The sequence below is a fragment of the Myotis davidii genome, unplaced genomic scaffold (genome assembly GCF_000327345.1).
Source record: "Myotis davidii unplaced genomic scaffold, ASM32734v1 scaffold573, whole genome shotgun sequence".
In the NCBI taxonomy this organism is placed as follows: Eukaryota; Metazoa; Chordata; class Mammalia; order Chiroptera; family Vespertilionidae; genus Myotis; species Myotis davidii.
In genome coordinates, this window is record NW_006285997.1 from 3,234,397 (window position 1) to 3,259,985 (window position 25,589).

Sequence of the window (25,589 nt, forward strand, 5' to 3'; positions counted from 1 at the left end):
CCCCGCCGCCCCCGGTGGGCAGAGGCGGGGAGCTGCGCGTCCGTCCGCCCCGCTGTCCGGGCTGCGGGGGGCTCCGGAGGGTGACCCTCAGGTCACAGGCCCTAAGCCGGGTGGGAGGTTTTTCCTTTAAGGCCCACGTTTTCTTTGGGAGCTTCCGAGTCTGAAACACAAGGGGGTTCGCATCTCGTTCAGGCGGTAGGCGCTCTCCCGCTGCCTAGAATCCCAGGAGGAGTGGGTGTGGGTGGATAGCTCTGTTGGGATAACAACACTGAAGGATTTATAATAATAAGACCCATTTCCAAAGACACTTAACACCTGCTTGTGCAGTTGAATCCAAGGAGACTGTGGGCGACTTCACAAGAAACTAATTTTGTTCTCCTCCCGACTGGATAGGTTTCGTTCTTAAACAAGGTTAGTTCTTAAAACCACAGTCAAGGGCGGTAGGGGAAGCCAGTTCTTCCCGAGTGGGCCATTTTCTTCACAGAAGTTCTAGACTTATCAATAAGACATCGTTTTATAAGTGCCGGCATTTCAGTAGAGGTTGGCAAAAACATGAGCCAGTCACCATTTCCCAAATTCCTCAACTTTTAGCTTTACTGTTTATTTAACAACCTTTACCATTTATAGAAGACTCTAGGCCCGGAGGACAGGGAGGAACGGGACTCTGTTCCCCTGAGCACAAGTGAATTATGTGGGGAAGAAGCTGCCAGAGGTGTGGCTCACTGTCCCTTTACAACTGAGAAAGACCTGTTCTCAGTGTCACCTCTTGGGGCCCCAGGAAATAATTATTTCATATCCCGACCAGCTGGGAGCCCTAAAACAGTGAAAAATATCACATAGCAAATGGGATAATATTCTCTTTTTAACTCTCCCAATTTTTTCCTCCCTCCCCCCCCCTCCATTTTTCCCAACAATTTAACGTCTCACATCCAAAACAACAATAATATGAAAGATGCAGCCCTAGAGATGAAAAACAAGGGGCCTGGACAGAAAAAAAGAGAGAATTAAAACCCCTGTAGCCACTCAGAACTAAGGAAGAAGAAACCGGAAGGGCTCCAGAAAACATAACGTCAAAAAGTCTCTCTCCGAGGCTCTCGCTTTTTCCTGGCTTTTCCCACCCACCCTCCCTCAAAACTTAAACCTGCCAACGGGATGGAAACAACCAATCAAACAAACCCAGGCCGCACAGGAAAAAAAATCAACCACCAATTCCAAAGTCTGGTTGTGGGACTTGCCAAGGGTACCCACTCCTGTTTGGCACTGCCCCCACCACCTTTTGGTAGCCAGCAGGGAAAGACCATTTCAGGTTAAAATTCCTCCCAGAAGGACAGACAGCAGCCGGGGAAACAAGCCGGCTTCAGGGCCACTGTCATCTCAGCTTTGCCTCCTTGTCTATTTATTTTCCTGAGAAAAAGCACCGATCTACATTCTAAACGATGCCCAGCTCACAGAGCCACCACCCCCTCCCTCACCGCACACCCCATCTGTGGCTAAGCAGCCCCCTGGAGGAACCAGAAGTCATTCGGGTCCCTTTTAGGGGTCAGGTCCACAGAGCACAGTTAGTGACTGTAAGCCATGGACTCCAGGCAAGAGAAAGATGGAGGCTCTGTTGAGAGGGAATACGGTATGAAACCCTACTGAGCTGTTGAAGCCAGGGTGGAGGCCGAAAGTGTCTCCCGACTGCCCATTGAAACACTTTATGTCTAGAAGCATAGCCTCAGACTTTTCCTTTAGAAAAGCTTTTTTTTTTGAGATATAATTGACGTCTGACATTGTGCGAAAGCATTTCCGTGTGGTTTTCTTCTTCTTCCGCTTCCTCCACGTCCCAGCCCTGACGCACTGGTTAGTCCCAGGCTCAGGGAGTTTGCGTTTTTCACTGGTCAGAAAATAAGAAAATTCCCAAGGCTCCCTCTTAGTTCCCTGTGAAGACATTATGTGAATAAGCCTCTGAAAATATTCTTAGAGGATAAGATTTTCCCCATAGCATGGGTCTCTTGTTTTCAATTTGAAAATATAGGAATAAGATAAATAATTGGATGATTTTTAATTTAAAACGTTCCCAGGAGTTGGATTGTTATTGTAAAAGAAGAAAAGGTAAAAATGCTCTATGTGCTGCCCTAAATCAAGGAGAAATACAGACAAAACATTTTATAGGACTCCTATACGATGTACGTACCTACATTTAGAACTGGTTTCAGTTTCTTGGGGGCACTTAGAATAGAGTTGTTTGGTGGTCAGTTTCACATAGCAGATTCAAGTAGTTTCTCTTTTTTTAAGGGATGCAAGATAATTGGGATAATTACGAAAGTCACCCTGTATTCCATCAAAGTGACTGGTGGAGTCCCAGGCCCTTATCAGCTGTGGGGGAAATGTTTGGTTCCTGGTAGTGGTATTCCCGCCTCCTGGTGGATGGCAAAGCCTCCTTCGTACTTTAATGTGCCTGCTAGCCTGGGTTTCGGGTTGGTTTCCTCAATTCTAACACCTTTTTTGTCCAGAAATGGCCCAGAGCACACACTCCTGTGATTTAACCAGCGAAATGCTAGCCTTTCATAAGATGTCAGGCTGGGAGGGACATCCTGCAAATGCTCTCATCCAGTGGTTCTCAACCTTCTAGCCCTTTAAATACAGTTCCTCATGTTGTGACCCAACCATAAAATTATTCTCGTTGCTACTTCATAACTGTCATGTTGCTTCTGTTATGAATCGTCATGTAAATATCTGATATCAGGATGGTCTTAGGCGACCCCTGTGAAAGGGTCATTCCACCTCCAAAGGGGTCACGACTCACAGGTTGAGAGCCGTTGCTCTAATCTAACATGCTGAGGCCTATATGAGCCAGGCAGAGAAGTGAAATGACTTAATTTTTTATTTTTAACCGCCTCTCCACTCCCACCCACGTTTCCTTCTTCTATGGAGAGGGGGCTTTGAGAGGAAGGGGCTCATCTCTACACTCCCTGGTTCTCCCTGGACGGAAGTCTCTCTCAGTTGTCCAAGGGGCAGCCCTGGCACCAGCTCCCACAGGCTGTGAAGTCTAGGACTTGGGAGGGATGCAAACAGGAACCCTTGCTTTTTATCCTTCGTGGTCACCCCTTTCCGGCCCTCACATGTCTATCCTCCGGTGTGGGCTTGAGTCGTGGTGGATGCCTCTGGAACTCACTCACTTGGTCCAGTGAGCAAGCAGAGGGCGCGCCACTCCACGGAGCCGGAGCCGCATGCTTGGTTTGTATCAGGTGGGTTCTCAGCGGACTTCCTGGAGTTTCTGAGCTTAACTTTTCCAAGGTCAAACCTGGGTCTCTGTTTCAGTCGTGTGGCTCTCCTTCCTGCATCTTTGCTCACAGCATTAGCTGTCACAGTCCTTTCTCTTGCAGAACAATTTGTGGAGAAGTCATCCTGCACCCAGCCCCTGGGCGAACTCACCAGCCTGGATGCTCACGGGGAGTTTGGTGGCAGCGGAGGCGGCGGCAGCCCGGCGTCCTCCTCACTGTGCACTGAGCCGCTGATCCCCACCACCCCTATCATCCCCAGCGAGGAAATGGCTAAAATCGCCTGCAGCCTGGAGACCAAGGAGCTCTGGGACAAATTCCACGAGCTGGGCACAGAGATGATCATCACCAAGTCTGGCAGGTAGCGGGCCTTGGCGGGGAGGAGCGGGTGGGGAGTGCTCCCTGGGCGGCTTGGGGGCGTTTCCAGGAGCTGGGTGAATCCCTGCGGGTTCGGGTTCGGAGCGCAGAGAGGAAGCTGCTTCGCTCAGGGAGGGCTTCTTCCCGCAGACTTACAGTGGGAAGTGCTCAGAGAATCCCAGGCTTTTGCTTTCTCAAGATCTGGCCGTGGGAAACCGCACCTCGGTCTGGATGAGAAGGGCACAGGGGCCAGGAATGTCTGCCCCCCGCAGCCCGGGAGGGTTTGGGGTGCAGGCTTGGCATCTGGAGGGAGTCCAGGGTGCAGGGGGGCGACTGGGTGCTGCAAGGGAGGCAGGTAGCTTCCTTTATCTGGGCCTCAATCCTCAGAAGCCTCCAGTTCCCACTGAAGGTAAAGTAAAAGCTGGGGGCAGAATGAGGTTTCTAAGGATGGCACCCTGGGGAGGAGGGGCGCTGGCTGCAAGGCCCTTGGCGCCTCTGCCGGGCAGGCTCTGGGCGGGCGGGAAGCCAGGCTCTGGAGGTCCGTGTCCTGGGCTCCAGCTCTCAGGACGCTGGGAAATACAGGCAAGGTCCCCCAAGCCCAAGCTGAGACTCCTGCTCTGCTCTCTGTGGCAGGAGAAAGGACTTAAAAAGATGGCTTCCCATCAACACTAAATATACTGCTGACCCGAGTTTCAGGGCTGGATCGCCCCGGAGACCCTGGGTCAGAGCCCAATGGGCTTGCTGAAAAGCTGGGCTTTTCCGTAATCGCAGACCTTGTGCATCCAAAACGAAACGGGACACAACTTTCCCAGCCATGAGACGCCTGTAAAAGTACCTAGCACGTTGGTCTCCAAATTCACGTCTCTGGCTTTACAGGAAGCAGAAAGGGTTTGGGGGCCTCTGGGAGTTGGGGGGGGGGCGGTCTTCCCTTCCCTTCCCTCTAACTCAGGGGCTCTTCGGGCTGTGCGAGCTCAGGCCGTCCTCTCTGTCTCCCTGTGTCAGGAGGATGTTCCCTACTATCCGCGTGTCGTTTTCCGGCGTGGATCCTGAGGCCAAGTACATAGTCCTGATGGACATCGTGCCCGTGGACAACAAGAGGTACCGCTACGCCTACCACCGCTCCTCCTGGCTGGTGGCAGGCAAGGCGGACCCACCGCTGCCGGCCAGGTTTGTGCCTCCAGACGTTTGCCTGTGAACCCTGCCAGCAGAGTGCCCCTGCCCTGGCGGTTTGAATGTTAAGCAGGTCTGTTTTTAAAGCTCTAAGCTCTGGTAGGATTCCCAACACAGACACTCTGGGATCAACTATACAGAATACCAGCCAGTCTCTGAGAAAGGCAGGGTGTGTGCCTTTTCCTCTTAATTCATGTCAGAGTTTCCTCAAGTGGCAGTTGGAGTATTTGTTAGAAATCTGGGCCCACTTCATATGCCACTCATCATTTCTAGTAGGAAGTGACTGCCCTAAAATCCTGTTTTTAACCCCTAGAGTGCAGGGGAGCACGATCACGCTCCTCCTGTCTTTCACCGAAAGTGCCGGGAGCGCTTTCAAAGCTTCGGAATGGCGTCCAGTTCTAAGTCTGCTTTTATTAGTGATGATGATATTGCTAAATATGTCAATCTAGTAAAGGTTTCCTTAAGTTTTTGAATATGTAACTTCATCTACTTGCAATTCATAATTTTTCCCTAAACTGATGTAAAATCAAAAATGCCTTGGCAATTTTAGCATAGCTCCTAGGATATTGGTTGGCACTTAAAGGGTTAAAAAGTGCATTTTTGGAAAAGTGGTTACTTATAGTAAATATTTGTTCACAATACAGTTATATCTGCACATAAGAAATATCATTCTGGTAAAATGTGGTTGTTTTTGTCCAGAAAGGGCTCAGAGATTTTAAGTTGAAAATTTAAGTGGATGAATGTAATTCAACATCAGGTTAGCTTTTTTTTTTTACATGAAACATTACTCAATTGGGATATTAGGGATCATACATGTTTACTTTGTGCTTTCATTGGTAATAATGTTTTCCCAGTAGAACCCTGTTGAAAATATCACACAGATAAACCGTTATTATTGCTGCTTTGCCCAATTGATCTTAGGGGGGTTGGGCAGGGAGGTGGGACCTCCTGTTCACATACTTGCTTCTGTGAACAATTAACAGCTATAGCGATAGGCTGCGTAGTGATAGGCTTAATACAAAGGATACCAGCTGACTTGCACTCATGGTTCTAAAACCAAGGCTCACAGCTTTGAAGTTGTTTTAGGGCTAATGTATAGAATTGACTGAAAGTTCCTATCAGAGCTGAAACTTTATTTCAATGGGAAGATTTGGAACATTGAAGGTCCCGCTGCTTCTTTGTAAGTGTGTAGTCTGGAGTCTTAGTCAAGGCACAGAACCTGCACAGACCATTTCCACACACGGTTCGCACGGAACATTAGCTTCCTTGGCAGCTGATGCCATTACTGAGCCCACAGTGTGCTGGGCTCCCGGGAGGAGAGACCAGAGGAGCCCCCCAGAGCTTCCCACGCCCACGGAGACCAGGGAGGACAGTCCCAACCCTTCCAGGTCAGCACGTTAAAAACAGATTATGTGACTAAAGACATTTTAAAAAATGCTTACTCATTTTTTAAACAGTTTACAATAGATATTAAAATGAACATAATTAGTATTCACTACTACTTACTACTAAATAGCAGATACACATTACTTTGAAGCTTTTAAAGGAGAGAGAGATTTTAGCAGATTCCTAACCATTTTTACAAGCAAATCTTTTTTTTCCCCCCTTCAAAGTCTTTCCTCTGAGAAGTTAATCACTCTGACTTAGCATACGTTTTCTTCCTATCTGAAGGTAAGGGGAGCTGTGCAGGCCAGCAGGACTTTGAGGACTAGGACATGCCTTGTTTATGTTACTAATCTGCTCTGGTTGAAGGAGGAAAGCATGTACCAATACCCTATCTTCACTGAAGCATGTGTAAGCTATTGCTGGAATTTTAAGTCCCGGGGACCTTGAGAGAAGAGGGGCTTCCTGTATGTTTTTTCATTCATCTTAGTTCAGTTTATTTATGTTGAGATCAGATAAAACTATTTAGTGCAGAAATATTCAGTAGGATAGAAGTAGGATGGGATAGAAACATTCGAGGTAATTTAAGCAACTATTCTTTATTATTTACAAAAAGAAATAGTGCTGTCTTTTCTAGCTCCATAGAGGAAAAGGAGGGGAACTTGGGAGGGTGGTCATTTTCATACCGACGCTGGAAATTCCTTGTGGTTTTGTTCTTGGACCCGTTTTATTTGAGACTGAACTTCATCCGTCAGTTGTTCCTGATCAGAAGAAGTACTGCTTGACAGTGTCCTTTGACCATAACAACGGGCAAGGCTTAACCGAGATCTAACATGGCTCTGTTTTCGCGCGAGCGTTCCCTCTTCTGTAAAGTAATGGAGGTTTGGTGTGCTAAGCTTTGCTGATATGACTGCATTTGGCGAATTGATATCGAAGAGAGAACAGTTCAGCAGCTTCTGGGACCAGGCATGTTCTGGAGCCGTCTTTTTGGCAGGGCGGCTGGGGGGGGGGAGGGGGCTGGCCAGTAAAACTGCTGCACTGTAAAGGTATAGCTTTGGAGGGTGACACTTGACGGTTGTGTCGTCAAAGAATTCTTCAACTGAAAGGCAGTTTTGAGCACTCCGCCTAAAAAGAGCAATGGAACAAGCAGGCAGGCCAGCGGACACCTACATGCAGCCTTCCCGGCTCTTGCCCGGGTCCAGGAGGAATCCTTACTTACCGCCCTCAGCATTTCCTGGGCTTTGCTTGGGGGGTGGGGGGGGCTTTGTTTCCGCATGTGCCCCCAGTGCTTTTATTCTGCATCCCCTTCTGTGACAGACCAGGACACCGACTTCTTGTTCTTCACGTGAACACCGCAAGGAAAGGTTTTGTGACCTTTTCCCTGGCCTTCGCCCCAAACGTAATGTTTATGTTTAGCTATAGTTACACTCACTTATCCTATGGACAATTGATATACAAGCAACCTGTTACCGCCAGGAAGGAATCTGTCCTGTTGAATTGAGCACATCTCCTTCCCCTCTCGTTGGTTCTGCAATCTCCCCGACTTCAGAAAAGCTTATGTCCAGTGGATGCCGTGGTTGGGATTTACAAAGAGCTGTGCTCAGTGGGACCTTTAGAGGTAGAACACATGCTCTGCATTTAACTGTGGAAGATTGCACGTAGCAGCTGATCAATAGATGATAAATGCCTGATAAATACTTTTTTTTTTTTTTTGCTTAGGCTGTTTACAAATGAATACACTGAATAATTTGAAGCATTCCCAGCTTGTTTTCATTCTCATCACTGAACAATGTTATGCAGTGTGGACTGTGAAAAGTTCCCAGGTCCCTGTATTAAAGTTACTCTGCCTTGTATTTAGAAAGAATATAAACTTTAAATTCAGTCACCTTCAATTTTAAATGATTGCAGTCTCTAGAATTCTTTTTTTTAAAAAATTCTTTGTTTTCATTGATTTTTAGCAATACTCATCCTGGGAACTTATTATACAATTAGGATAGCCTACTCTTTCTTTTGAAAATACCTGTACCATTAGATCTCATATTTTACAGAAGTAGCCCAGTAACAGATAGATAGGAAAAACCCCACCTTTAAAAATGGCTTGCTCAACAGATGATAGAAAATTTATTAAGTGTTACCCCTTTTAGAGCATTGTACATGAAGAAACACATTTAGAGGTTTTAGAGTTATTTTGGTATTGCTATATTATTAAATCTGACATTATGCGGGGTAAATAAAATTCACCATTTATACAGGGGTTTTGTGTTCCTTTGGAATCAGAATATTTTATAACCCACAGAGAGCAGGATTTTTAAAAACTGCCTCAATGGAATCTCTCATCATTTTCTCAGGCTGTATGTCCACCCAGACTCCCCTTTTACTGGTGAGCAGCTACTCAAACAGATGGTGTCCTTTGAAAAGGTGAAGCTCACCAACAATGAACTGGATCAACATGGCCATGTAAGTACGAGGACGCCTGGGACTGTGTAGATTCCCCAGGACCCAGGACAGGAAGGGAAGGGGATGGAGAAGTCACACAAAACTTCCTCCCTCTAATCTCCGCCTGGCCCTTTGCCCCTCCCACCCTCTCACTGTGAATCCTCCCAGCGGTTCTCAACCTGTGGGTCTCGACCATCGGAAAACACATATAGCATATCAGATATTTACATTACGATTCATAACAGTATCAAAATTACAGTTATGAAGTAGCAACGGAAATAATTTTATGGTTGAGGGTCACCACGACATGAGGAACTGTATTAAAGGGTCGCAGCATTAGGAAGGCTGAGAACCGCTGCTCTAAGAGAACCTCCAAGTATTCATCTTGTCGGAGGCCATTGTTATGCACGGGGGCGGGGCCTTTAGCACCCTGGATTTCCCAAGACTTTAGCAACTGCTTTCTGCCTTTGCCAATTAAACAAAGAGAACATGCATGTTATAGGCTACTACAGCCCCTTCTTGGGTTATACGTCTGAGTTCTGTCAGTGGTATGTCAGATAATGCAGCATAAAAGGAATGGGGCTGAGACACCCCCTCGCCCCCTACCCCCACCACATGCTCCCTCCCCCCCCCCCACTTGGGGGTTGCCCAAAGGGCGTTCCATTGAGCACATTCACCTGAGATGCAGTAAGGTTTATGTCCAGATAAGTTGGAAACCTGTTCACCTGCTTCCAAACTCTGGACAGCACCACCAGCAGAGTTATGAATTAACCCCGTTACTCTGACTGGGTCTCGGTAAACAAGGCCCGCTGGGGCAAATGGATGTTGGCAACGCCAGAAGCAATTTATTTGATTTCAGGTCCAAGCCAACCATTTGAAATGATGTCTAAAGAAGTTTGGGAAAGTGCTTTTTACTCATTCTATATCCCCTGTGTAGAGAGTCTTATGAATATGGAAGCACAGAGAAGTCTTGCGATTAAAAACAGAACAGTTTGATGATTTGGGGCCAATGAAGGAGTTCATCGAAATGTGGAAAAGGAGCTACTGGAATGCTGAGCTCTTAGCAGTAGTTAATAGAACAAACACCACTGAACAGGCCTTTGCACGTCTTTTTAAGGAACCATCTGTGATGTTACTCTGTGCTCTTAAATAACGAGCACTTCCTATCTGCTGTGTGATTTACAAGGGTCACATCCTCTAATCCCCACCACACCCTATGGGGTTAATACTGGTTTTGTATTTGCAATGAGGTTGACGAGGTGAGATCACTGGCTCCAAGATTAAAGAGCTAGAAAGTGGCAGATTCACTATTCTAACCCAGGTCTGTCTAATATCACACCCCCCATTAATAACAATCTGTCCTCCTAGCATATATAATTTCTTACTTTGGAAGATGTAGACATATCTCCTTTGATCTAACCAGACTAACACACACAAAAAAAATATTTTAAAGATTTGATTTAAAAACAAATGTATTCTCTACATGACTTTCCCCCATCATTTTAGAAAAGATACTTGAAACGACCTATATTCTCTGCGGTTGGTTTGATAAAATGTGATTTACAAGGATGACTCTGCAGTATCCTGTGAAAATGATTTGCTTTAGGAATGGAACAGGGTAGATCCTACTCTTAACACTGAATTTGAAACTCTAGACAATGGTTCTGTGTCTGCCTCATTGCAGTTCGGGCTGTTTGGCAATATGAACACCCACATTCAGTGTTCCCCATGTCTTTGTTGTAGATCATTTTGAACTCGATGCATAAGTACCAGCCTCGGGTGCACATCATTAAGAAGAAAGACCACACGGCCTCGCTGCTCAATCTGAAGTCTGAAGAATTCAGGACGTTCATCTTCCCAGAGACAGTTTTTACGGCAGTCACTGCCTACCAGAATCAACTGGTGAGTGCTCCGTTCACAGTTCATCTCCTGAATAAGTTCATCTCCTGAATAAGATAAGGACTCAGGAGGTTCTTTCATTTTCGTGGGGAGAACAAGGATCCCAGTACTTGAATCAGTTCTCTTTGGAGAGCGCTATTGAGTATCAGCCAGGGCCTCTCCGTGTGTTGAGTGAGCCACGCTCAAGGTTATGAAGGTCCCGTATTGCACCATCTTTTCTAGAATCTGTGTACTCTTGGTTAGGTTGTTCACTGCCCACTCTCCGATCCAACCTGCCCCTATCTGGCTTTTCAAATTTTCTTCTCGAGAAATTACCTGCTTCCTTTTCCTCTTCCTGATAAAGCCTCCTAAGATAAATAACCATACACTCATCGATTGCCCCATAAAATATAGACATTCCATTTTTTTGTGTGCTAAATTAGCACACATATTCTAGCCAACTGCCCACACTACTGATACTTTAGACACTTTCTGAGGCTTATTCAGCTGTAATTTACGGTGTAATTTAGACATTTATTATCCAAATGTCTCTTTAGATAATAAACTGTAGCAGGCAAGCAGTGTGTATTTAATTAACATCAAGGTATTTAATTTATAATATTGAGTTACCTATTGTCTACTCTCTATTATACCTCACATTTGAAATGTATGCATTTTTCATCCATATGGGTTAGTTTAATTCAGTAAATATTTATCAAAGTCTTAGTAGGAACTGGGTGCTGTTGGACACTTCCCCATATATTTTCTTCTCTCGCGGTGAGCATCATCTTGCAGACTGGGGGTAATAGTGACATTCTGTAGTGAGGAAGCCAAGGCTGAGAGAAGATGAGAAGGTCTCCCGCAGCCGGAGAGACCAGCTGGGATTCCATGTGCTTCAGGAGGAGGAACCCACACTGTCAGGTTACTTGACAAATTCGGGGGTGTGCACCTCACTAGGACTTTGCACCTTGCTTTCATTTGAATGGTTACGGGTCACCAGGTCTACGGCTCTGCTCCTGTCTTGATGTTATATGTTGGGTTCCGAGTGAATGACTGTTAGAGTGGGATGGCCCATCAGAGAAGACAGGGTCTTGGGTTTCTTGGGAAAAGCGAAAAGAAGCTGAGCCCCAGCCAGTGTGGCTCAGTGCAAAGAACGTTGGCTTGTGGACTGAAGGGTCCAGTTCCAGTTCCAGTCCAGGGCATGTGCCCGGGTTGCCTGCTTGATGCCCAGTAGGGGGTGTGCAAGAGGCAGCCGATCAATGATTCTCTGTCATCACTGATGTTTCTATCTCTCTCCCTCTCTGAAATCAATAATAATAATAATAATAAAGACCAAACTGAAAGCCCAGATAGCCCTACTTAAATAAGGAATTGAGAGCCCAGAGCAAGGATGTGGGCCGATGGCTGAGAGGAGGTGTGACTGTAAGGTGTGAGCACCTGTAATTCCTGTACAACTTTGAGGAGGTTTCATGTCACCACTATGGCTGCTGTTTTTCTTACCTGTGACTGGGGCTAAGGACCGTGCAGACCATCTTAGGAAGTCCTGTGTGTGAGTAAATGTTAGCAGGACCTCTCAAACCAAGGTTCATGGGACTAGGAGGTTATTGTTTACATCATGATAACAGCTAATATTTGGGTACTTACTGTGTGCAAGGCACCATTTAAAGTGCGTTGTTTTATTTAATCCCCACAGTGGTTTTATGTGATGGGAACAACAGTATTTTTGTGTCACCTTCTAGGGAAAGCAGAGGACGGAGTTAAATAGCTCCCCCAGGTGACCTTCCCGCACTCCGCTCTGTTTGAATCTAGGTGTTGAGTGCAACAGTCAGGGTCCTTATCTCTAAGCTTCAGGTACCTGGTGTCTGTCCTCTTGGCTTGTGACTCCGACGGACCCCGAGACATCCTTTTTAGAGGGTTTCACCTCTTTATGATCTTTTTTTGTTTGTTTTCAACAAGTGCTCACTGCTTACCTGCCAGTGTAATGAGATGACAGTGATCTGAAATAGAATGGCCACTAGCACTGGCTGCATCTGGTAGAAGCCATGTTTGTTAGAAAATGTCAAAAATGTGAAAGTTAAACAAATGGTAAAATGAACCTCACGTATGCCACCCAGATTCAAAAATTAACATTTTTGTCACTTTGCCGCCTCCTCCCCATTTCTATCTCTGTATGTATCCATACTTCCTGTTCATTTAATCATTTGATACTAAATTGCATGCATCATGATACTTTACCTGAAAATACTCCCACAAATACCTACTGATATGAGAATATTATTTTTGTAACCATAATATCTTTATCATAGCTAAGAAAATTATTAAGAATTATTCCTTAATATCGTCTAAAATTCAGTTAGTATTACAGTTTTCAGGATGGATCAACAAATGTCTTTTATAACCCCCTTCCCCTCTCTGAACTAGATAGAATCCAACTAAAGTTTGGATTTATTACTTTTAATTTAGAGAAACCTCTCTGCATTTTTCCTCAGTATCTCATTTAATTCTGACACCCCTGAAGAAGGCCCCCCTGAGCCCCACTCTTTAGATGGAAAGACAGGTTCAGGGCAGTTAATACACCTGCCCAAGGTCACAAATCTGGATCTTCCTTCCTCCTTTTCGGTGGCATCATGCCAGATTGCAGGCCAAGGACATTACCACTGACAGTGTCAAGGTTTGGAAACTGAGTTTGAAAATGTTACCCAAGGAAAATAGTCGGTTTATTTCTATGCATCTCCCTTTACCTGATTCCTAGCACAGTGCCAAATATATATTTGAAATTCAAGTAATGGTCAAAGATTTGATTTTCAAGCCAGTTTGAACGGTTTATAAACCTCATAAAACCAATCAAAATCCATGTTTAATAAACATATATGTGGTGAATAAATCAGTTTGAGGGTTAGTATTTTCTTTAGTCCTGTACAATTTTCTGAAGTTATCCTTGATGCTTTCTAGGCCTCCCACCCCTGCCTTTTCATTATTATGTCCTGTTTGTGTACTCGCTTTCCTGAAATAAATATAGGGTGTCCCCAAAATGTATACACACACTTTGAATAATTATACAGACAGAGTTTATTAACATACATTTCATTTTCAAAATTGAGCTACCAGCTGTTAAAGTGTGTATATATTTTGGGGACACCCTGTATATAGGAGATACAATAAATATTTACTGAGGATAGTAGAAATATTACAAGTTTTCTATGCACAAAAAAACAAGAGAGAAGAAGAAAATTTAAAAGTTCGCATTCAGGATCACCTTCATATGTCTTAACCTTTAGATAGGAATGGTATTTTCACATCTATTAAAAGCCAAATCAGAGTTTTCCAATTTGCAAAAAAAGCATCTCATTTATTATGGCTGGTGGTTTTATTTATGAGTAATGGAAAATGGGACTTTTACAAATTATCATTTTTTGCCTCTGGTTTTGGCGAGGAAATGATCACATTTGTCTACATTATTAGATAAAAGCTAAACACATTATACTTTCAACAAACTATTTTATAATTTAAGATTTAAAGGTCATACATTGTTTGGAGAGCGGCAGACCACTGCCGTCGGGTTGAAGTGTAGGTCAGGTTTCATTTTTAAATGCCTTGGGACAGATCTTTCCCTGATAATTGGAGAAATGGTCTCTTAGGGCCAATTTCACCTCGCGCCTGGGAACCAGAGGAGGCCAGTGATGTCACGTGGGCCGTCAGCCCCGGGAAGGACCCCTTCCCTTTGGCACGGCTGGCAGTCAAACTCTGCCCTCCCGTCATGCTTATGTTTGTCTGCAGATAAGGGGGTGCTGAAAGAGTGGGTGTTTTGTTAGGACATGCATTGTGTTCTGTTATTAAGGTCATATGTGGAAAAGGGCATATGTTTTGACCTGAATTAGTTGGTGATTTGCATAGAGGTGCATGTACACTTAACTACGGGGTTTCTTCAGCACAATGTGCTGTCCTTACTTGTTAATGCCTTTTCCGCACACCCAATATAAGGTATTGCTGCTTTTTAAATTTGTTTTTGAATTATAAGCCATACCTGTGGTTTGGCTAATCAAGACTCTACCTACTATGTTCACTGGTTGACTAGTTTTGGGTCCTTACCTTTGACACGGGTGACACTGTTCAACGGTGTTGCAGGCTGCAGGTGTTCTGTATTAGGGACAAAACAAGTGATGTCCAACTGAATCACTGTCTGTAACTCAGGTCCCTTCTCTCATCAGCTCTCAAATGTGTGACTTCTCCAGTTGTTCCAAACTTCCTAAAGGGATGTAAAACCATATCTTCAGAGATGAATTTCTATATAATGACTGGCTTTTATTTAAATGTCCATGGAATAAAACCTGTGCCTGGTCTTTAAAAATGCATGATTACCTAGGACGTTAAAATTCCATCTAAAAATTATTTTACCTTAAGATAGAAAATCCAGTAAAATAAAATGCTTTCACCACCCCCCGCCCCCCTCCCTGCCTCCGTAAACGGAAAAAGAGTTCATTTAGTCCAGCGGTTCTCAACCTGTGGGTCGCAACCCCTTTGGCGGTCGAACGACCCTTTCACAGGGGTCGCCTAAGACCATCCTGCATATCAGATATTTACATGACGATTCATAACAGTAGCAACATGACACTTATAAGTAGCAACGAAAATAATTTTATGGTTGGGTCACATAAAACTGTATTTAAAGGAACTGTATTTAAAGGGCCAGAAGGTTGAGAACCACTGAGTTAGTCTCTAACTGGTAAAAAGATGATTTATATTTCTGACTGCTTTCTCTGGAAGCGAAGTTCAGCAAATGCTTCTGGGTGATGATAGCTGACAGTCCAGGAGACTGAGAGTCGGGTGATAGCGCAGTGAGCACCGTGGCTGGTGAAGAACTGGAACCCATAGTCCCTGGGCTGCTCACAATACTCATAAAACCTGTCCAAGATGGGAGCGTGAATCCAGGGTCCCCCCCAGTTTTAGTAATAAGAGCTCCATTCAGCTCCCCCACTAACTTCCAAAAGCAGCTGTTTTCCCTGGAACTAGATAACATGGGCCATAGAGGAAGTAAGTAGCTGGTTATGTCTCCAGCTCCTTTCCTAATTAGTGCACTCGAGTGAAATCATTGCTGAGACCAACTGGTAAGTCGAGGTGTATGAGAGCACCCTGCATTGTTCTCTAAGCTTTCCGGTTGTTTGAAATTATATCAAAATATAAGGAAAAAAAGTTACCACTGATACTCTGAGGGCTCATGAAGGAGGGATTTAAAGACTGTTGGAAGTATAGCATTCTCATAATGAGAGAAAATCTCAAAGAAATCTGAAAACTGGTTGAATCTAATTCATGTTCTCATTCAAAGCTAAGGTGGTAAGATGTGGTGACATGCCAATTGAACAACATTACGTGTTGGGACTATTTATTCTCCACAACAAAGGCTGCAAGCATCACCTTTACCTCCTGGAAATATAAAGACCAACAAATAAAATGTTCAAAATGCTTTTCAGGGACAAAGTGGGTCAAAAGTCTTTCTTCAATTATTACAACAGATAGAGAATACTTCCTGTCCTTTTAGTTAGTAAATACTCAAAGATAGCTGAATGTTTTACATTTTAGAGGGATGGTGTGAAAGGACTTCTTTGCAAGTCCTTGGTTTTTCTTTTCTTTTATTATGTACTAGAGGCCTGGTGCATGAAATTCATGCACTCCCGGGGAGGGGGGTTCTCTCAGCCCGGCCTGCACCCTCTCACAGTCCAGGATCCCTTGGGGGATGTCTGACTGCACTGCCGGGGAGGCAGGAGAGGCTCCCGCCACCACTGCTGCACTCACCAGCCAGCAGCACTCCCCCTGTGGGAGCACAATGACCACGAAGGGCAGTTCCTGCGTTGAGCATCTTCCCCCCTGGTGGTCAGTGTTCATCAGAGCAACCGGTCATTCCACCATTTGGTTGATTTGCATATTAGCCTTTTATTAGATAGGATTAGTTTCACGTGTACAGATTATATAGTTGACATAGTGTTCCCCTCGATAGTGTACCCCAACTGGAAGCATACATAGTTATCATATTATTGACTATATTCCTTATGCCATATTACTTCCCTGTGACTTTTTTGTAACTACCAATTCGTGTTTTTTAGTTCCTTTACCTCTTTCACTAGAGCCGTCCAACTCCCCTTCCCTCCGGCAACCAGCAGTCTGTTCTCTATCTATGAGTCTATTTCCATTCTGTTTGCTCGTTTATTTTGTTCTTTAAATTCCACCTGGAAGTGAAATCATATGTTCTTTGTATTTAGTTTTTCCAGCAGATATTTTATCTGCCACGGTCTCCAGGAAACTTCATTCGTTGGTAGATCCGTTTACTTTGTGACTTTATAAATGAGCTTGCCGTGAGTCATTGAGCTTAGAAGCAGACTTCACTGTATTGCTGTGTCGCACAGTTCCAGTTTGAAATTCCCACCTGGGGTCGGCTCACCCAGAAGGTCGCTCACACGGCAGTGGATGTGATGCCACCCTCTTTACTGGCACCTGAGTCACCTCGGTTCTGCTCAGCCCAGTGTCCTCTGCCTGCTCCGTGGCCCTTGAAGCTCTGCTAGGGCAGGACCATGTATTTATCTTTGCACCATCCAGCGTTTTGCATAGGACATGATAAGCAATCTGCCTCTATTCACTCTGTGCTGATGAATTACTGTGAACGCAGTGTTTCATGAGCTAGAAAGGGCTTTAGAAATATAAAGTACTTTAACATAATTATCCAGTAGAGAGAGACACAGCTCCTGTCTTGGAATTTAACATCTTGGCGGTATTATATCATCTTAGGACATAGTGCTTGCTTGGGCTTTCGAAGATGTTTATAAGTTGATTTCAAACAAATAAAAATATTCTCCTTCGTCCTGGAAACTGAGCTCCCAAAGGAAACCCTGCTCTGAAAGACCAGCTCAGACTGTCCCCTTTGGGGTCCGCGGCTGAGTGAGAGTGGTTCTCTCCAGACACCTGTGGTCACACCTGGAGCCACCGCGGGCCTCCTGTGTGTTTCTCTGTCTGCACCCTCCACGTGGCTGCTGCTACCCACTGGGAGCAGGTTTCTCACTTCGCTAGCTTCTTTCCTTCCCTGTTTCCACTCTCCAGGAACTGAGCTGAAAAGGACATTAGCAGATTCGTGTGAGTGGCTGCTCTGGAGTGAGTGGGCATGGGCTGAAAATGAGCGTTTCTCAGGCATGGCCAAGTGCCTGCTGGGGAAGTGTGTTCTTGAGCCAGGGGAGTGTGGGAATTTCTACTCTAAGGGGGATAAAGAACGCCTTTGCAGCTTGTACACTCGTCAGCTCGCATTGAGAAAACTTAAGTGGGGGAGAGATTAACCAGCGAACTTCTACGCATACGTTCATAGCCCGTGGACAGACAGCGCTGCGGAGAAGGCCTGGGAGGGGGCGGGAGTGAGGTGGAGGGGCCCATTGGGGGGGGGGAATGGGGCATCTGTAATATTTCAGCAATAAAGATGCATTTGAAAAAAGAAAAATGTGGCAGTAAATAAGTTCCTAAAAAAATTTGAAAAGGAAAGAGAAAAGCCTTTCTTTGTAATAATAAAAGCAATTCTTTAGGTGTTAGTGGCTTGAAGTGAACAACAGAGACACTGATCTGAGGAAACATTGCTTTTGGCAAAGGAGCATGTCGTATTACCTGGATGGCGGGAACTCCTTACACCCACAGCTCTTCCCCAGTTGAAGAGTATTTTGTGTGTCTCTCTGAAGATTGCCGTGGGCTCTCGTAGTGACATGGATGAGATGTGACTCCTTAAAGGGCCCTTGGTTCTTTTTCACACACCGCAGAGCTGGGTCAGTGCTAGGTTCCTGCCAGCTCTGACATGTGGGACTTTTGCAAGCATCTTTTAATCAGGGTTTCCTTTCTTTAGTCACTTATTTTTTTTGCTTCAAACCTAATGTATTATTCTTTGGAGATGCAGTGCATATGGTTGAATACTTCAGACCATGATCTTAGTAGCAAATAACCCCCCTCCCCCAATGTAAGCATAGAATCTATCAATGACATTGCATAGGGGGACAACAAAAGACTGACTCATTTGAGTCTACTTTAGCAAGATGGAGGCAGGGTTCTGGGGTAAGTTTATATTCTAAAAGCTTTATAGCATCTATTTATGTCATGTATCTCAATATAGAATTCAACATGAAGCTATTACTGTCCATTTAATCTTTTGATTTATTATGATACACACACACACACACACACACACACACACACACGCCCATGGTGTTAATAAATGATGTTGCCAAGTCAGCATGAGGCAGTGCTCTTATTTTTGTCCCCCATTCGCCACCGGTGCTGGCCTTCTGGACAGCTGCCCCCTCCCCAGTGGAGCCCTAGCTGATGACGACTGTCTGAATACTTCACATTGTTCACGAGAGGCCCGCCCCCAAGGGCCTCCATCCACTGACCCGCAGCCTGTTCTCAGATACCGCCTGCCTTCTCCCCGAGGCTTTCCCCGACCATCCCCTCGCCTCCCTCCCTCCTGTGAACTCTCTCTAGCCATTTCGACCTTTCTCCCGACACTGACAGACACTGGCTATTCTTACGGAGCCAGGATGGAAAGGGAACGAACACTTTCTGCTTTGATTTTCTGGACCTCAGAAATGACCTCGTTGTGTCACCCCTTCTTCCCCTTCCAGATAACCAAGCTGAAAATAGACAGCAACCCCTTTGCCAAAGGATTTCGGGACTCCTCCAGGCTCACTGACATCGAGAGGTAATGAGAATTTTCTGTTTACTTTCTTTGTCCAGATTAGATAAAGAGAAGAGCAAGCCCGTCCGGGCACACTCCTTTCAACGCCAGAGAGCCATGACCTCCCTGGACACCTCTCCCAGTCTCTGTCCCCTTCCCCTCCAGCCATGAGCCTTAGATACGGGAGTGTTTAAGCTGTGACAGCTGCGCAGCCGCATCTCCCCTGTGCTCAGCTTCTCCGTGAAGTGGTTCCTATGGTCGGGACATCATTCAGCTGTAAAAACAGGGCGTTGTTATCAAAGTCGCAGTCCCCTAGGTGCCGTTAAGCTCCACGTCTCGAGGGGCATCTGCGGAGAAATGGAATCTTGATACCCCTGAACTGGGTGTATATTTGGTAATACCGAGAATGCAAGGGTAGTTTGGGATTTTGAAAAAAGGGAGATGCCATTTGATTCAAGGCACACCTTTCACCCAGAGCTTGGACTGCTGCTATTTCATAGGAGAGCTGTCAGATCTCAGGACCTTTAAGACGACAGGTGACAATCATGTGCCTGGAACTCACCCCGCTTGTACCTTAATTCAAATGGTTCGCACAGTGAGACCATCTATGTGATCAGTAATGACGACACTGAGATCCATGGTTTGCTCAACAGGAATGTCAAAAAAAAGGGTTTTTCAGAGAGAAGATTCTTTAACCTGATTGTTTATATCTCTTATACTGTGTAACTTTCTGTACTGTGTGTGTGTGTGTGTGTGTGTGTGTGTGAGTGAACACTTAAGTTCTACTCTATGAACAAATTTTAGTTACGCAATAGTGTCATCAGCTCTAATCACCATGTTATACTTGAGATGTCAGACCCTCCTCATCTCCTGTGCTTGTTCTTTTATGTGGCCTGAAGTCTGTATTGACAGGTGGGGTACTGTACTCTCTGTTTTATTTTATCTCCAAATCTTGGTGTGATTTTCCTACCAACTCCTACACTTTGCCACACTCTTCATTATCCACCAGGGTCACCTCTTCTGACCTTAGCACTTCTTCCTAACCTGTGTTGGCAACTCAAATTAAAGGATAATTACATGTTTTAGCAACACCTGTCTGATCCTTCACTCAGCCTTCCAAATGGCAGATCATAGAGGGGTGGTTTTAATTTGGGGGAGCAGACATGGAGGCTCAGTGGGGAGGCAGAGAAGCCAGTAGGAGAGGCTGAAAGTGGGCAGCAACCGTGGGATTTGGGTAGGAAAAAAGATCCATTAGTTCAGTGGTTCTCAACCTTCCTGATGCCGCGACCCTTTAATACAGTTCCTCATGTTGTGGTGACCCCAACCATAAAATTATTTTCATTGCTACTTCATAACTGTAATTTTGCTACTGTTATGAATCGTCATGTAAATATCTGATATGCAGGATGTATTTAGGCAACCCCTGTGAAAGGGTCGTTCGACCCCCAAAGGGGTTGCGACCCACAGGTTGAGAACCACTGCATTAGTTGGAGAGTTTGAAGAGTGGCTGGGGGAGTTGAGATCAGAGAAAGAAGCTGGAGCTTGCGGTGGAAGATCCATTGCGAAGGCAGAAAAGGCAGTGGGCGACCTTCCGGTTAGTTGGGACGTAGGCGGGACTTAGGCCTTGAGACCCACCTCAGTGAGAGTGTGGTAGCAGCAGTGTGGGTAACCAGTGAGTCCGTGGACAAGGGCTACTCAGGAGGTGTGACCCTTTGAATCTATTTCTGGAGGGCCGTAGGCGCCGGTTCAGATTGGGATTCTGTAGGTGCCATTGTAATCAGTGAACCTTCCTCAGGGTTAGTCTGGGGTCAAGCAAGAATGAAGACGGTGGCCCAGTGGGGGCGGTAGTGATGTGTTTTCACAGCGTAGGCCGTACTGTCTGTCTCAGATCAAGGGCGAACATGGTGAATTGGGAGACAGAGTCGTGGGTTAGAGTCCCAGCTCTGCCTCTGGCTGCCTGGGGGGTCCCGGAGAAGTCACCTGACCTCCGAGTCCGTTGTCCTCATCTAGAAAACAGAAAAGCACCCTGCGGCTCCACAGGTTTCTCATGAGAAACTAGGAAAGTGACGTTTGTGAAAGCAGCTTAGAAATGCGGGTTTCCTATCTTAGTGGATGAGCATGGTTTTTGCCCATCCAAGTCTCCTTCCAATGGTCTTAATAAACTGCTCCGGGAGTCAGCATAGCCCTCGGCCGCACACGTGCTCGTGAGATGGGAGTGTCCAGACCGCCTGCCCCTTAGAACGACAGACTGGCTGATGCCGGCAACAGGCTTTCCCCTTCCTGAAGCAGCAGCCTGACCTCAGGGCGCTCAGTAGCGCTTGGTGGTCTGAAGGCTGTGAGAGCAGCTGGAGTGACTTAGCTGGAAATGTGCAAGAGAGCCCAAGTTGTGTGAAATCGGCCAAGGTTTTGGATTTCATTTCCAAGTATTTTAAGTCTGAATTTTCCCTAAACAGCCTTTGGGGATGGGACAAATCAGATCAATTGATCTTTAGAGACCTAAAGGAATTAAATTAGTCTGGAGTCAGTTACTGCACTAAACCACCTAGTAATTGAATTGCTCCTTGTAACTGATTGAAAACAGCCCCATCTGTCACAGCTCAGGGAACTTTTCTCTAGAAGGGATCTGAGAGAAAAATACACTTTTTTATGACACGATGACAGAATTGGCACTTTTCTAACCTAATTGAATATGATGCTGGGAGTATGTGACCTCAATGATTTCCAGTTTCCTGTCCCAGATTTACAACTGCCGTGGGACACCCAAACAAACACTCCTGTGCGGGTGTTTCCCTTACACCGCCAGGCTCATCGTTTTGAGCTTCAGTCCCTCTACAACTGCATGAGCTTTTGGGGTGCTCTAAAGCAGCGGCCGCCAACCTTTCGGACCTCACAGACCACCGGTTGGCGACCGCTGCTCTAAAAGGCGTTGGGTTTTCTTCATCTTATTTGACGAGGTTCAGTTCGGATACTGAATGTCTCACATACTTCACGTGTCGCCTTACTCTCAGACAGCACCTCCCTCATCTGTTCTACAACTGCATGAGCTTTTGGGGTGCTCTAATGCAGTGGCCGCCAACCTTTCGGACCTCACAGGCCACCGGTTGGCGACCGCTGCTCTAAAAGGCGTTGGGTTTTCTTCATCTTATTTGACGAGGTTCAGTTCGGATACTGAATGTCTCACATACTTCACGTGTCGCCTTACTCTCAGACAGCACCTCCCTCATCTGTAAAAAGAAATCCGCCTTGTTCGCCAGAGTAGAAAGTATTTTCATTAGGTGCTTTGCACAAATACCTACAATGGACAGCTAAGAAGCAAACCAAACGCCCAAAGAGAATTCTTAAAATAATGTAATTGACAGTTATTTTACTTCAGGGAAAGAAGTATCTGATGATCCCATAAAATAAATAACCTATAGACAGTCTGTTGGCATCTTCTTTTTTCTTTTTTTTTTGGCGGAGGGAAGGGGGAAAGGACACTTCTGTGCTAAGAGTGTTTTGTTTTGTTTTTGGCGGGGGTGGGGCGAGTGGACTTGCTTTGGAAAATAGAATTTTTCATTAGAAATCTGCCCAGTTTAGTTTGTAAAATGCCATTGGTTCCTATATGTCTTTGGCATCCTGCCATTTTACTCAACTTAAAAATACTACTTTTAATAAGTTTTTCTTTTAGTCTCTTGAGTTTTCCAGTTAGATTGCTATATCATTTATAAAAATGATAATTTTATATTTTTCTTTCTAATTATACTTTTTAAAATGTCTTTTTCTTGTTTTATTGCACTGACTAAAATTTCCAGGACACTATTGAAAAGTAATGATAATAGCATTTTTTCTTGTTTTTGACTTATTTAGTCATGCCTCTGGTATTTTCTCATAACATATGATTTTCATTGGTTTCAGATGGGTATCTTTATATTGAGGTAATGCCCTACTGTGCCTAAATTAAGAATTTTATGTTATCTTGAATGTTACTTGGAGTTACATCAAATGCTCTTTTAATATCTAATGAGACTATTTTAATTACTTTTGTACTTTTAAATAACAGTATAATTAATTATAGTTATATTGTCTACGTTGAGCCATTCTTATGTTGCTGGAATAAATCCTGCCTGGATTGTATCTCTTTTTCTTATAGTACATTTCTAGCTTTATTCTATTGATTTTGTTAAGACTTTTTATGTCACTCTTCATAACAGATTTGACTTTGTCTCTTCTTGCCTTCTCTGTTAGATTTTGGTATCTGGTTTCTGCTAATCTGTTCAGATGAGCTGAAATACATTTTCCTTCTTTTTGTTGTCTGGACCAGTTTAAATAGCAAAGATGTGATCCTTTACCTGAAGGTTTTACAATCTTGCTCATAAATTCATCTGGGTGCAGTATTTTGACGAATACTTCTTTACTTTCTTATTTTATCCCACAGTTTATCAAATATATATTTAACTTCTATCCCACTTAATGCTTTTTGTCTTAATTCTACTTTGTCTAAATCTTATATTGCTATATTTACAAAATGTTTGCTTTCTTTCACTTGCTTTTTAATTTTTAAAAATTTTTTGTCACTACTTCCTTCTCTTTTGCATTATCAAATATCCTGATGTTTCTTTCATTAAGGAAAAACAACTTTCTCTCGATCCCATTTGATCCAGCTTTTGCTCCTTCTTACAGTAAAGCTCCTTAAAAAGAGTTGTGTGTGTTCTCTTCTCCAATCCCTCTCTCCCCTTTATCTCTTCTACCTTGCCGTTTAGACTTCCATCCCCATAACTCCCCCAGTCCACCCTTGTCCAGGTCACCATGGCCTCCCCATTGCTAAATCCAGTGGTCAGTTCTTGGTCCTCATGTTACTTGACCTATCATCTAGGTCTGACACAGTTGTCCATTTTCTCCCTCTTTTCTTTTGGCTCCCAAGACTGCCCCACTCTGCTGGTTTTTATTCTACCTCATTGGCTGTCTTTCTCTCTCCCCCTGGTTAGCTCTTCCTCTTGTCCTCCACCTGTTTACAGTGATGTGTGCCAGGCCTCAGTCCTTGGACCACTTCCCTTCCCAGTCTGCTCCTCCTCTTGGTGATTTGACCCAGTTTCATGACTTTAAATACCATTCTATGCTGAATACTATTAAGTTTGCATTTCTGGTTCTGGCCTCAGTAGAGTTAAAGATCTGACTGGCTGTCTCTTTTACTCTCCCCTCTCCCCATACAAGGACTTCAAATCTCACACATTCTAAAACAGATGCATCTCTCTTCTTCATACCTCTCCTCCCTGCGCCTCCCATCTCAGCTGCTGACGGCTACACCCTTCCCGTTGCTCAGGCCAAACACTGGGAGGAATCGGGGCTCCTCTATCCTCTCACTGCCCACATCCAAACTGCCAGCTAATCCTTCAAACTAGACCCAGAGGAGTCCAGCTCCTTCTCACCATCTCCCTTGCTACTGCCGCACTCACCCAGGACACTCATCTCATTCCTAGAGTATTACATTAATTTCTAATTGACCTCTCTGCCTCCACTCTTTCTGCCCTCCAGTCCATTTTCAGTACACCAATCAGAATGATCTTGTCAAAGAAAGAAAGTTGGACCACATCACTCTTGCTCAGAGCTTTCTCTTTTGTTAGAAAAGATAAGAATTGGCAACACATGGAAATAAATTTGGATATATATCATATCTGAGTTGAAATGTCATTGTTAGAGATAACAATTTTAACTTCTATTAGACCAGAGAATGTGAAAACTTATCAGATATTCTCAAGAAGAATAACACACTTAATTTCAAAATTCCCACTGGATTTCTTGTAGCCTTGATGGTTGTGTTCAGGGGCTCAGATAAAACAAAAAAATATGAACTGAAAATATGAGAATATGATTTTCCATAAATAAAAAATAATTTAAATGCAATGTAGATTTTTCCCCATTGGTGTTTACAATATAATCAACCCCTTTGAATTGAAAACTCAAGTCATTATTGGGCTCAGAAATATTTCCTCTTTTTTTCCCTTCTCCTCCAGGCTTCTAATTAGTCCTCTCTGTTCAGAACTTACAAAACTCCTATTATACATATGTTACATCTCCTAACTCTATTCCCCGCTTCTCTTATTTATTGTTTAACATTTTTCGTCTCTTACTTTTTACAGATATTGGGAGAATTTCTTATGAGTCTTCTAATTGGTTGATTTTGTTTTCTGCAGCATCCAGTATTCAGTTTACCGCCTTTACTGAGTTCTCTTAAAACGTGGTGACTGTTTTTTCCACCATTTCGAACTGTACTTCTACATTTCCAGATTGTGTCCTTTTCATGACTACAGTCGTTGCTTTAACAATACAGCGTCTTCTTAAAGCTGCTCCAAGATCTGCCTTTATCATCAACCTTGGCTGCTTCGGGGTGGGTTCAGGTGAGGCTGAGGCCTTGTCGTCTCTCCCCCTCCCCT

At 44.5% G+C, this 25,589-nt stretch overlaps 1 protein-coding gene across 1 annotated transcript in view; it reads left to right on the forward strand.

The window, feature by feature from the left end:
- The first annotated feature begins 1,575 nt into the window (after positions 1–1,575).
- TBX20 (T-box 20) overlaps positions 1,576–25,589 on the forward strand; it is a 34,367-nt gene continuing 10,353 nt past the window's right edge. Inside the window, exons 1-6 of the mRNA XM_006757238.2 lie at positions 1,576–1,624; positions 3,369–3,624; positions 4,623–4,787; positions 8,522–8,630; positions 10,353–10,511; positions 19,127–19,203. Coding sequence (XP_006757301.1) covers positions 1,576–1,624; positions 3,369–3,624; positions 4,623–4,787; positions 8,522–8,630; positions 10,353–10,511; positions 19,127–19,203 — 815 coding nt within the window. The remainder of the gene's footprint in view (positions 1,625–3,368; positions 3,625–4,622; positions 4,788–8,521; positions 8,631–10,352; positions 10,512–19,126; positions 19,204–25,589) is intronic.